General features: G+C 33.3%; 1 protein-coding gene and 1 long non-coding RNA gene across 3 annotated transcripts; both read left to right on the top strand.

Moving 5' to 3' along the window:
- Nucleotides 1-5,572: 5,572 nt before the first annotated feature.
- LOC136823265 (uncharacterized) lies at nucleotides 5,573-7,421 on the top strand. Its single transcript, XR_010849000.1, has 2 exons — nucleotides 5,573-5,649; nucleotides 5,919-7,421. It is a non-coding gene; the product is annotated as an uncharacterized lncRNA (long non-coding RNA).
- A 2,803-nt stretch (nucleotides 7,422-10,224) lies between these two features.
- LOC136823249 (ZP domain-containing protein-like) lies at nucleotides 10,225-13,240 on the top strand. Of its 2 annotated transcripts, XM_067079431.1 has the most exons (5): nucleotides 10,257-10,364; nucleotides 11,220-11,388; nucleotides 11,723-11,939; nucleotides 12,144-12,439; nucleotides 12,887-13,240. In XM_067079431.1, the coding sequence occupies exons 3-5, from the start codon at nucleotides 11,749-11,751 to the stop codon at nucleotides 13,096-13,098; spliced, it is 699 nt and encodes a 232-aa protein (XP_066935532.1). In that variant the 5' UTR covers nucleotides 10,257-10,364; nucleotides 11,220-11,388; nucleotides 11,723-11,748; the 3' UTR covers nucleotides 13,099-13,240. The 2 variants fall into 2 exon arrangements, with proteins under 2 accessions (XP_066935541.1, XP_066935532.1); XM_067079440.1 differs by lacking the exons at nucleotides 11,220-11,388; nucleotides 11,723-11,939 and having other exon boundaries at nucleotides 10,225-10,364.
- The last annotated feature ends 423 nt before the right edge of the window (nucleotides 13,241-13,663 follow it).

Below are 13,663 nucleotides of genomic sequence, written 5' to 3'. Positions count from 1 at the left end.
CAACAAATGATATTGCAGCTGAAGTTGGCAAAAAGAAACGGAAAAGAAAAGAAGTGACCACGCCCGAAGAATCCCAGGTAGAATTTTTTTTTCGGGACTATTTTCCTCAGATGTATAATTTTGAGGAAAAATTTTATGGCATTCTTGTTGAAGATGAAAATCGTCCCTCTATCTATTCAAGCCGACTAAACACCTACTTGCAGAAAGGAAAACTGCATTTTGACGACCAAGGAAGAATAGTTACACCCAATGACTTAAAGCTCCACACACAAACTGTTGATGTTTTGTTTGAAGAAAAAACAATTACCTCTGTTTCTAACAGTTTACAAAAAAGATTCCAAAGAGAGATCAATCGTAAATCACCAAATCTGCATCTGGATGTAATATTGCCAGTGTTCTTCTCCTACTTCATGCAGAAGAAATTCAACATCAATGCTCACGAAGTTCAATACATTCTACAAAGATCTTACTCAGAAAGATACAGGTAAGGTAAAGGCAGGTGAAAGAGAACTTCACATTATTAAAATTTAAAAAGGAAAGACATACTAATTGTATGTAGTCACTTTCTTGGTACAATAGTGTAAGGTTGTTTTAATGTACCTTAAGGGAACTAATTTTTACGGTTCGATGTTTTGAGATTTTTGGCGGGAACTTAATGTTGCGGATTCCTCACTTGAAAGAAAATTAGAGCCGTTCTGTGAATTATTTGACCTTTCTTCATTGCATTAAATTTGTTCTATTTATTTTCAGTGAAGAAGAAGAGCAGCAACATATAGTACCAGAAGATGTTCAAAATCAATCAATATCAAAAGCTCTAATTGACAGTGACATTGAGACAGCAATGAAAGATGTTGAAATTAATGAGCCTGGGAAAAGGTAATTTCAAGTGTAAGAATTTCTCAGAAAGATACAAAGAAAAGTAAGGTAAAGGCGGGTGAAATAGAACTTCAGACATAATAATTACAAGGCAAAAATTACATGATAGCTTGAGTTTGAATGTGACATATAATTAGTATGACTTTATGGTTTTTATGAAACATTATATTAGCATGGCCTTACAAAAATTTTATTAATAATATGTCAAATTGTCAAACCATAGTAATAGTGGTCAAAAAGGAAATTAGAGCCGTTCTGTGAATTATTTGACCTTTCTTCATTGCATTAACTTTGTTCTATTTATTTTCAGTGAAGAAAGAAGAGCCAGCAACATAGTACCAGAAGATGTTCAAAATCAATCAATATCATTTGTGAAGTCAGGGATGACATGGAAAATGGTAAAATTACAAACAATATGCTGAATTGACCTACCTGATGAGAGATGATTAAGGAGATAAATCCTATATTGACGAGAAGAAAACTAGCTTTTCGATGATGTGCTTATAAAAAATACATGAAATTTGAGCCGGTTTCTTATTAAAACAAGCTGATATGTAAATCATCAAAAATCTAGTTTTCTTCTCGTCAGATGGTTTATTTTTGTCTGATATTTTACTCAATGATGTTCAACTACAAACTCTTGAATGTGATTGTGTTTTTGAGCCGAAAATTTTTTTTGACAAAATCTGCTTTGGCCATCCTTTATCGGGCCATTCAAGGGGTCATGGTTACGCATCTTTGAGCAAAAAATCAGATAAATCGAATGAGCCAATCACAAGGAAAACTCATAACTAACGAAAGAACGAACTAACGAACCAGGGGTTAATTTATAGGACCTCCAGGCTGGTCCAAAAATCAGAAAAAAACTAATGAGCCAATCGTGAGAAAAGCTGGTAACAGACAAACAGACGAACATGGGTTAATTTAAAGGCGGACCTCCGAGGTAGGTCCAAAAAGCAAAATTGAGACAAAAATGAAAAAAAAAGACTTAAAACAACTATATAAACCACTCAATAAAGGTGTGAAATTTTCTACTTGATAAACAACTGAAAACTTACTTGCTCTCCAAGAACAATGTCTCGGATTTCTTAGTAGGCCCATTTGGTGCACTGGAAAGTCTTCCCAGCATTTCACATGGATTAGTCGATTTATTCATCAGTAAATTTGTATTATTTGTGATGTATTGGAAGCCTCGCGATGGCGAGTTCACCAGCAGTAACAAGGAGGTTCCCGGAGCATCATGCTGCATCTGAAGAAGATTTCTCGCTATTTTCTCTGGCCACTTGTCTATTCTGACTTGCTTTCGTCCCTAATAGAAAATGAACAAGCAAACTGCTGAATGAACCTACCTGATGATGGAGGAAAAATAGGAGAAATAGCAAGGGAGAAAGAGAGTGTGAAGTATATGAAAATCTGTGGAAAAAGGCAATTTTCGATAGAAATATTTTTTTCCTCGCAAATCGGACTAGGTCAATATGTACATTTTTGAAGAAGTCAGTCACAGCAATTTTTGGCCCTTCCGAAACTTACAGTTTGACCATAGTTTGTATTTGTATAAAACAGAGCAAGGCAGAAGATTTATTAGTTCAGTTTGCTTACCTCCTCAGTCACTTCTTTTCTTTTCCGTTTCTTTTTGCCAACTTCAGCTGCAATATCATTTGTTGCAATATCGTTGGTTGCAATATCATTGGTTGACTGAAATAAACGATAGAGATTCAGAAAGTCATAATTTTCAACCTAACCTGATAACAGATGTTGGTAATTTTCTGACGCGCATGGTGAACCTCTGGAAGGCGCTTGAAAATTATACATCTGAGGAAAATAAAATTCTACCTGGAATTCTTTGGGCGTGCCAGAAAGTCAAAAACTAAATTTTCCTGATAACGGCACCCTATATCAACTTTGTCTCGCAACTTGTTAAATGGAATCGATAAGATAAAAAGTCGGGTAAATTTTTCATATGCCGCCCTGTTTTTTAACCCCGCCCAATAAAAAAACTGAGTCCAAAGCGACAAAATTTCCTTAGTTGGGGTGTGAACGCGCATTTGAAATAAAAAAATATTATAAAATTTGAAGTTACGCAGTGCTGGCATTTAACAAAAATTTGAATTTTGAGCTCATTTTGATGTTTTTGGTACTAGTTGTTTAACCCATTAAGTGCCACTGGCATCATATGAGATCGGCCGATTTTTTCGGTCCTGTAACGGCGCTCCTGCGACCCATGCCGCCCTGTTTTTAACCCCGCCTGATAAAAAAATTAGGTCCAAAGCGACAAAATTTCCTTAGTTGGGGTGTGTACGCGCATTTGAAATCAAAGAATATTTTAAAATTTGTACGGAGTGCTGGCATTTAAAGGGTTAATAGTATAATTATATTACTTCTCACAGTCTCATATTATTAGCAATGGCATTAATTTTCTATGAGTATGTTATTATCAATGAACCCATTAATAATATGGCATGTGAAAATTGAAAGGGATAACCAGATAAAAACTGAAATTCAACCTAAAGATTCCTTCCATGGTCCATATCAAAACCTCCAAATTTTAAGGGCTACTTATTTTTCAAAGCTGAGATATTTAGATTTTGCAATTTTCAATTTCTGCTCGAAAACAATAGAATTTCAACGTGAGGTACGAAAATCTGAGATTTCAAATCATCATGTCTTAACTTCAGAATGTTTGTCAGCAAAAATATTTTGAGGTCTTACTAAGGACCATGGAAGGAATCTTTTAGCCAAGTTTCATTTTTTATCTGGTTATCCCTTGAAGTTTGCTTACTTGATCAGTGTTAGCTTTTTTTTCTTTAGACATCCTCACGTTTGCCAGGTTATTTGCAAAAGGACGCTATCAGAATGGAGCGCATGGAAAATGTGAACAATGGATGCTGGGTAATCTCGGGCTGGTACCCAGGCCATATACATTCTATTTGTATGGTTATGTTATTTGTATGGAGCGCATGGAAAATGTGAACAATGGATGCTGGGTAATCTCGGGCTGGTACCCAGGCCATATACATACTATTTGTATGGTTATGACAATGCCGTTGCACTCTGAAGAGGCGCTCCGAAACAAAATGAAGCCGTTCAATTGGCTAATTTGTAATGGTTACGTCAATTCTAACCAATAGAACCGCTTCATTTCGTTCCGTTATTAATTCAAAAACTAATATGGTAGACCGTAGCTTGTGGACAATGTGCTTGTGGGGATTGTGCTTCTGGGACTGAGATGAGCTGATGAGCTGAGCTATTTTTCAGTGTTTTTTTAGCATTTTTATCAGTGAATAGCATTGTTTACTTTTGAAAAGGTCAATATTTGTCATGACTGAACTATAGACACCTCAAATTTCACTGTAGAGCCTTCCCTGTTCAACTTTTGGACCTATACTTTCTTACTGTAAACTGTAGCTACAGGGGGTATTGACAAACTTTTCCAGTGGGGTCAGAGCCTTGATTTTCCAAGGGGTTTTTGTTCAGTTTTGTTCAAAATTTTCAATGGAATGCTTCATAGTGCGCATGAATCTCGTTTATTTTATCTACAGTATCTATCTATCTATCTATATATTTAATAAGTAGTAACAAAAACAGTTGAAAAAATGAAAAGAAGTCAACCAGAAACTGGTGCAGTTGAAAAAATGCCAAGAAGTCAACTAGAAAATGAATCAAGTTCAGATGATGGAGAAGTAGAAGAAATGTGTAAGTATTTATGATTTTACCTGATTCCATTTTTATGCTAAGACAAATTTACAACGTTGTACCAGTGTGGAATCTGTTTTGATAAATCAAAGGTTGCGTCAAAGGCGTTGTAAATTTTTTCCGAAGGCGGAAGCGGGTGTTGTAGGCTCTCGCAATTTTGCATTTATGTCCATTTCGTTATGCTAGCTGTTGGGCGGTGGGAATGGCAGGGAACTGGAAGCTGAATATATTCCACGCTGAAATGCTGACCAAATCTTGAAGCTCATGCCGAATATATTCGGCGTACTGTTGTGCACCAATTCTGTCAGTCTGTGCTGGCCATCAAAAGTTCCAGGGGGTTTGTGTAAAAAGTTTGTCAATACCCCTGTATACTTTTTAAATGGAATAGCCCAATAACCCAATTTTTTGAAAAAACCTGGAAGTTCGATTAGTCCGATTAATCGTTCGATCAGGTTCGATTAGTTCGATTAAAAAATCAGTTCGATTAGTTCCATTGATCAGGTCTGGCTGGAAAGGGAAATTTTAGAATTTTCTTGTAAATTTCCCTGAAAAAAGACGTGGAAATCTCAATTAACACTACCTATCTTGTTTTTACAGGTCGCAAGGGGTGGAGTAGAGTGGATAGAGGAAGTATGGAAATTCACACAGTACCGACAAACCGTACCAATATGTAGGTCTTTCTTTCTCCTTTTAATCACCATGTTCTGTAAACAGCCTTAATGTCGACACCCCCTTCCTTAAGTGGACAGCCAAAATAATGGATAGGATTTATTAAGAAAATGTTAAGTGTTAATGATTTTGAAATTTTTTTTTAAAATCTTTTATTAATGACATAGTAATTTCCCACAGTTCTTAAATCTACTTTCATGGCAATTACTGGCTATTGTAACTTAATGACATGAATTAGGTCTTTTATTAATGACATAGTAATTTCCCACAGTTCTTAAATCTACTTTCATGGCAATTACTGGCTATTGTAACTTAAGTCAAATTTCTTTCTTAGATGTTTCACTGGGCATAAACCCAAAAATTTGATTTTGGAGCGGGACCAATCAACTAATCAAGAGTTTGGGATATATAGTAAGTGACATATCTTGATTCAAATTATACTTTTTCAATAAATTTCAGAATCGACCTCAGGAAATTTATCCCGAATTTCCCTCCTGAGATTACTAGTACATAATTAATACTAATACTATTACTATGGATTGACGAAGGGGATATGACTTTTCTTCCTAGAAATAGATGCATTTAATTACACCTGCTACTTAAGTCTTTTATCTTCAGAAATTCGGTAAGTTTTCATTTAAAAATTAACATATAGTAAAATTTTTATTTTATATTTTTAGAATTGTGGAGTGTAATAGACAAGTCTAACAAAAATCAATGTCTGATCACCTGCTATTTAGGCGAAGACGTGGCAGAATATAAGAATTTCATGGCTTACGAAGAACATAAAGATGACATAAAGTTAGGCAATTTCATCAATATGGTTCAGTTATTTGACAAAGAATATCTAGACGATCTGCATAGTTCAAAAGAAAACTCCATGCGCTCAATGTTCCTGGCATTACATCCTAGCGAAATGATGATACCGGTGGGCACTGGATATTGTCAAACGTCACCAGTCAATTACAAATATAATGTGAAATTTGTTGACAAGCAATCTGTGCAAGAAAGACAAAGATCACAGACTGATCATTATGCAGCAGGTGAAACAAATCCCGAATCAGATTTCAGAGCTGTACGAATCGATGGATGTTACAAGTGGAATGACGGACCTGAACAGGGTGTAATTAGTTATATGGAGGCAAAATTAGGAGAAACAGAAATGTACAACGAAAGTCGGTTACTGAAAACATTGGATCATGCTTTACAATTTGTTTTGCCATCCATTCATGGCCAACAACATGACGAGTATCTCCTTGTGTTATTTTTCAAATCGGCTTTTGTTTTGACTAATATTTTGACTAATATTAATCGAGATAAATTATCGCGAAAACGCAAATTCGTTTTGGCACCCAATCGTGTGTATCAATTTTACAAGGGTGATGAAGAAATAGAGCTGGACAAGAAAATGGACGTTATGACACAGTTTTATTATGATTATATAAGTGAAATTAAGAGAATTCGAGAGGAAAGACAGAAAAAATTATAATAATATATAATAAAAAAATTCCTGGAATTGTTCAATTATAATTTTTTCTTTCTTTCCTTTTATTTTTCCTTTCATTTTATTTTCTAGGAACATTTAATGATTTTATTTTATTTAATCTTCATGCAAAGAAAAAAGTGTTCTGATTGTAAGGTTCTTAAAAAAACTTTTTTTCTAGGAACATTTAACCCTTTGGGCCCGAACATTATTTTTGAGTTTTTGAAGACAGGTTGCTTTTAAAATGATTATAACTTCTTTCGTGTTGAAGATAATACCCTAAAACCATACATATTCTGAATGTATATTAAATTTGCTACTAAAAAATACCAAAAAAATTTTTATTTTTTTAGGCATGGTAGCTAGCGATGGTTGCTTAGCAACAAAAAAATTTGAAAAAAATTTTTTTTTCAAAATTTTCATCTTTGGACTCAGCTGGAAGATTCATTATTTGAAATTAGACCAAGAAACTCTCAACAATTTTAGCTCAGTCATATTATGATCAAATGCAAAAAGAATTTTTGATCTAGCAAGTCATCAAGTCTTCATGCAAAACTGTATGAATCTAAACTATTCTAGAATTTTATTACCCACTGTAAATATCAGTACTTATATTTATGACATTAAGGCTTAAGTGTTTTGATTTTGATTTTGATTTTTCTAGAATACTAAAAGAACGTTAAACAAAAATGACATAATATTTATATGGTCACGAGCATTTAAGTACTATTTACAATCTACTATTGGTATGATCGGACTCTATTACAGTTTATTGGCCAAATTAATGATGCGCCATGCTAATTACATGCTTTTATCAAACGTATTTCAAGGCATTACAAATAATATGGATTAAATCCATGACATATTATTAATATGGTCATGAGATTTTTATTACGAATTATTAATATGTTAAACAAAAATGACAATATTTATATGGTCACGAGTATTTAAGTACTATTTACAATCTACTATTGGTATGATCGGACTCTATTACAGTTTATTGGCCAAATTAATGATGCGCCATGCTAATTACATGCTTTTATCAAACGTATTTCAAGGCATTACAAATAATATGGATTAAATCCATGACATATTATTAATATGGTCATGAGATTTTTATTACGAATTATTAATATGTTAAACAAAAATGACATAATATTTATATGGTCACGAGCATTTAAGTACTATTTACAATCTACTATTGGTATGATCGGACTCTATTACAGTTTATTAGCCAAATTAATGATGCGCCATGCTAATTACATGCTTTTATCAAACGTATTTCAAGGCATTACAAATAATATGGATAAAATCTATGACATATTATTAATATGGTTATGTGATTTTTATTACAAATTATTAATATGTCAAACGAAAATGACATAATATTTATATGGTCACGAGCATTTAAGTACTATTTACAATCTACTATTGGTATGATCGGACTCTATTACAGTTTATTGGCCAAATTAATGATGCGCCATGCTAATTACATGCTTTTATCAAACGTATTTCAAGGCATTACAAATAATATGGATTAAATCCATGACATATTATTAATATGGTCATGAGATTTTTATTACGAATTATTAATATGTTAAACAAAAATGACATAATATTTATATGGTCACAAGCATTTAAGTACTATTTACAATCTACTATTGGTATGATCGGACTCTATTACAGTTTATTAGCCAAATTAATGATGCGCCATGCTAATTACATGCTTTTATCAAACGTATTTCAAGGCATTACAAATAATATGGATAAAATCTATGACATGCGCCATGCTAATTACATGCTTTTATCAAACGTATTTCAAGGCATTACAAATAATATGGATTAAATCCATGACATATTATTAATATGGTCATGAGATTTTTATTACGAATTATTAATATGTTAAACAAAAATGACATAATATTTATATGGTCACGAGCATTTAAGTACTATTTACAATCTACTATTGGTATGATCGGACTCTATTACAGTTTATTAGCCAAATTAATGATGCGCCATGCTAATTACATGCTTTTATCAAACGTATTTCAAGGCATTACAAATAATATGGATTAAAATCTATGACATATTATTAATATGGTTATGTGATTTTTATTACAATTATTAATATGTCAAACAAAAATGACATAATATTTATATGGTCACGAGCATTTAAGTACTATTTACAATCTACTATTGGTATGATCGGACTCTATTACAGTTTATTAGCCAAATTAATGATGCGCCATGCTAATTACATGCTTTTATCAAACGTATTTCAAGGCATTACAAATAATATGGATAAAATCTATGACATATTATTAATATGGTTATGTGATTTTTATTACGAATTATTAATATGTCAAACAAAAATGACATAATATTTATATGGTCACGAGCATTTAAGTACTATTTACAATCTACTATTGGTATGATCGGACTCTATTACAGTTTATTGGCCAAATTAATGATGCGCCATGCTAATTACATGCTTTTATCAAACGTATTTCAAGGCATTACAAATAATATGGATTAAATCCATGACATATTATTAATATGGTCATGAGATTTTTATTACGAATTATTAATATGTTAAACAAAAATGACATAATATTTATATGGTCACAGCATTTAAGTACTATTTACAATCTACTATTGGTATGATCGGACTCTATTACAGTTTATTAGCCAAATTAATGATGCGCCATGCTAATTACATGCTTTTATCAAACGTATTTCAAGGCATTACAAATAATATGGATAAAATCTATGACATGCGCCATGCTAATTACATGCTTTTATCAAACGTATTTCAAGGCATTACAAATAATATGGATTAAATCCATGACATATTATTAATATGGTCATGAGATTTTTATTACGAATTATTAATATGTTAAACAAAAATGACATAATATTTATATGGTCACGAGCATTTAAGTACTATTTACAATCTACTATTGGTATGATCGGACTCTATTACAGTTTATTAGCCAAATTAATGATGCGCCATGCTAATTACATGCTTTTATCAAACGTATTTCAAGGCATTACAAATAATATGGATAAAATCTATGACATATTATTTATATGGTTATGTGATTTTTATTACGAATTATTAATATGTCAAACGAAAATGACATAATATCTATATGGTCACGAGCATTTAAGTAGTATTTACAATCTACTATTGGTATGATCGGACTCTATTACAGTTTATTAGCCAAATTAATGATGCGCCATGCTAATTACATGCTTTTATCAAACGTATTTCAAGGCATTAGTTGAGTTGAATTAGGCCCGTTTAAATTTGATCGTGCTTCATAGAAGCCCTTTAGAAGGTCTCAAACTGATGTAATCGAAACTCAAGGGTCTTATGCGTGTTTAACTTTTGTTTTTTATAATATTCCTGGATTGCTCCACCAATAAGTCTAGATTTTAAGACTTTAATAGTAAATTGTAAAAGTCTCAAATAGACGCTTAAATAGTACTGAAATTCTCGTGACCATATAAATATTATGTCATTTCTACTTGTGGACCAAGTGAACAATCCAATGAAACATAGTTGGTTTTGGAAGCTGGTTATTCGTCTTGTGGAACCAAAGCTGTCGTTGAAGGCGATCACGTTATATTCAAGAATAAGGTATAGCTTTGATTTTACTACTAGAGTTCTTTTTTAATTCCAGAGTAAATGAGAACACCCCTTCCGCACCCTTATTCCCACTGGAAGAATTGGTCAAAATATCGTCCCCAGTGGAAAATTATACTTTAATTTTTGTCCCCACTGAAAATAATCAAATAAACCAATCCTCACTGCAACTCACTTCTGACTTGAAAACAAGAATTTAAATCTGCAGCCATAAAAATATGGGATATCAATCCCCACTGAGCTTCTGTCTGTTATATTTGACAAAATCCAAAACAAAAAGAGGTTGTAGAAGATACCGAAGAAACGCTAAAAGCGCTTGACTTTCTGCATATAATATTGGCAAGGTTTTTTCATTAGCAGAATATTGTGAAGCAACCGAGTCCATTTGGGCATAAGAAGCCTATATTCAATCCGAAGGCTTAAAAAGAATCTTCATGTAAGCAAGAGTGAAGCGTACAGATTTGCACTGTATTTTGGATGATAAATCGAATCTGAACAGGTTCTTTGTTTTTTCATTTTTCAAATTCTTACTTTCAATCTAGTGTTATAACAAAAATACGAGGATGAAGGTACGAAAAAATAGCTTCATATCTACATAGAAGATTAGACTCTTCCCTTCTGCGTTATACACCCATGTCTCACAGGCCTGGTGAAACTTTCCTCAGGGTGGGGATGGCTTTGAAGTACAATTTTTAAACATTGAATATCGAATGGGGATAAAGTTTAAAGTCAATTTCCCACCGAGGACGAAATTTTCGCCAAATTTTCTTGTAGGGCTGGGGTCTCAGTGGGTCCGTGACACAAGGGTGTTTTTATTGAAGAAACTATTTAAGAGAATTTCTCTTCCAGGTATCCATCAATTTGAACAAAACAAACGGATACCAAAATGATCTATTGGAAAGAATCGACACCTTTGCAACATATTCCGTTGAATGCAACGTCCCACAAGGAGTGAATGTGACACATGAAAATGGAGTCAATATCACCAGAGATGCTGATTTGGTGGAAGGTGTATCAAGTAAGTAAGATTTATGAGGAGATGTCAGTAATTAAAATTTTTATAGAACAACTACTTCGCAGCTTGCCACAAATTCTTTTAGAGGAGAAATCTTATAAGAACAGGATCATTTTCCTGAGAACTTGAGACCAAATTGAGATTAGTTCCAGACTCTACAATCAGAAATAGCCAAAGAATGTTAAAGGCATTTAAGCCAGATAATTCATAAACTACAAACGTTTTCGAAATAAAGGTTTTTGTTCTTGAAAGTTAAGATTGGTCGAATTCTACATAATTCTGTTTACAGGCTGACGCGACGGACTTTGAAATTACCAACATCTATTCATCTTTCTAGTTTCGACTGACGAATTCACTGTCTCGATGAATCTCCATAAATCATCAAACTTCAATGAAAGTCTTGGATATCCTGCAGTTATTGATAGATTGGGACGTTTCAATTTGGAACTTGAAATTGACACTGTTGCAAATTTGTATATCATTCCACGAGATTGTCATGGTACTTCTACTTCTGATCGAGATGATGTCATTCGGGAAGCTATTGTCACGGACGGGTAATTCTTTTTGATTTCATTTTCAAGCTTTAATCCTGCTCTATTGAATAATGCAGGTTCCATATGATTTGACCATATTTAAAATTTCATCAAAACTTTTAGGTAGCGAAATTTCAGCAAATAGCTAGAATCTTTACCCCGTAAAATTACAATTTTTGCCATTTCTTACATTCTAAACAAATTTAACAATTTCTAACTTTTTAGATGTCCAAATGCTGACCACGTTTTCAAAAAAGAGTCTACCGCTGACAATGGAAAGAAATTCCGATTTTCATTGAACGTATTCCGATTCAAAAACTCAAACGGCATGGTCTACATTCATTGCTCTGCACATGTCTGTTTGGAAGGAAGTAATACCACAGAATGTCAATTCGGTTGTGATGTTAATAACAGAAGACGAAGACGTTCAGTGGAGGAGAATGCTTTGACACTAAATGATGATTTATCCAAAGATTATGACATTCGAACTGGATTGATTATTGTAACAGAAAATTCTAAAAGTGAGTTGAAATTTATTATTCTTGACAAAAGAAATACTAAAATACAGTACCTCTATCAAAAATGTAACTCATCGACAGTTCATCCGAGGAATTCATAGTCCCTCTCTTATGGCACCCCTGTGTCACAGACTCGCCAGGACCCCAGCCCCACAGAGAAATTTGGCAGAAATTTCATCCCCTTTGGAAAAATACCCTTTGATTTCATCCCCACTCGAAATTGAATGTTAAAAAATTGCACTCCAAAATCATCCATCCCTGCCGGATTTTTTTAACTTTGGAACAATTAAATTACTATTCCCATTGGGATTTCAAAAATGAGTTTTATCCCCACTTAGGTAAAGTTCCACCGGGACTCTAAATCGAGCAGAGAGAGCCGTGCGGACGTTTTCCTTTTTGTACTGCACAGGCACAGGGAGCTTATAATCATCCAATCTTCAATATTCCTAGGTGACGACGACTCATTCCAACAAGACACCCAAGAATCTTCCAACGATACTCAATTCTTTCAAACCACGACCAATATCATTCTCATTGCAATCATTTTAGTGATGTTGACTTTTGTATGTTCTCTCTTGGTTTTTATTGGTTTACGCCGCCGTCGAAGTGGTTCTAAAAGATATGGTGTCCCTGGATCTCCTTCGAAGATGGAAATGCATTAAATTGAAATGACAGTACTTTACCATGCCGTTCAATATTTATTAAGTTGCTCTTCGCTTTGTATTATGTTAGGAAAATATATAAAAATGGATTTTAAAAATTGTAAATTAAATCACAAATATGAAAAAGATTTTAAACTTCAAATTGATTATTTTATTACACCCTTCTCAAAGACTTATTGCAACCCCTACCTACTGGAAAAAATTGACCAAAATATTGTCATCGGGGTAAAATCATCCTCCAATTTAAAAATAATGAAACAAACCAATATCACTGCAAAATATTATGCCATTTTTCAAGTCCCCGCTGAATTTTTGTTACTTGCAAACAAAAGAATTGAAATCCCCAGCCATAGTATATATAGAAATATCAATCCACATCGAGTTTTAGTCCGTTATTTTTAACTCTTCACAGGCTGAAAAATCCCACAAGGTCTGTGAGAAGGAGGTATTTTATTCGATCATGTTCGATACTCAAGACCTGAAGTTACCCAAATTATATTGAAAATTAGATACTCTCACTACAATCGATGATGTAGGACGAATTTTCATGGGGGTTGATTGATAC

Source organism: Clytia hemisphaerica, unplaced genomic scaffold (genome assembly GCF_902728285.1).
Source record: "Clytia hemisphaerica strain Z4C2 unplaced genomic scaffold, Clytia hemisphaerica genome assembly, whole genome shotgun sequence".
NCBI lineage: Eukaryota > Metazoa > Cnidaria > Hydrozoa > Leptothecata > Clytiidae > Clytia > Clytia hemisphaerica.
The sequence above is the reverse complement of the archived record's forward strand: the minus strand, read 5'-3'. Positions and strand labels throughout refer to the sequence as shown.

Excerpts from the sequence above, each read along its gene's own strand:
- LOC136823249 (XM_067079431.1), top strand. The coding sequence starts at position 11,749 with ATGAATCTCCATAAATCATCAAACTTCAATGAAAGTCTTGGATATCCT. Across the intron at positions 11,940-12,143 it reads GAAGCTATTGTCACGGACGG|ATGTCCAAATGCTGACCACG; the intron begins GTAATTCTTTTT and ends CTAACTTTTTAG. Across the intron at positions 12,440-12,886 it reads TGTAACAGAAAATTCTAAAA|GTGACGACGACTCATTCCAA; the intron begins GTGAGTTGAAAT and ends CAATATTCCTAG.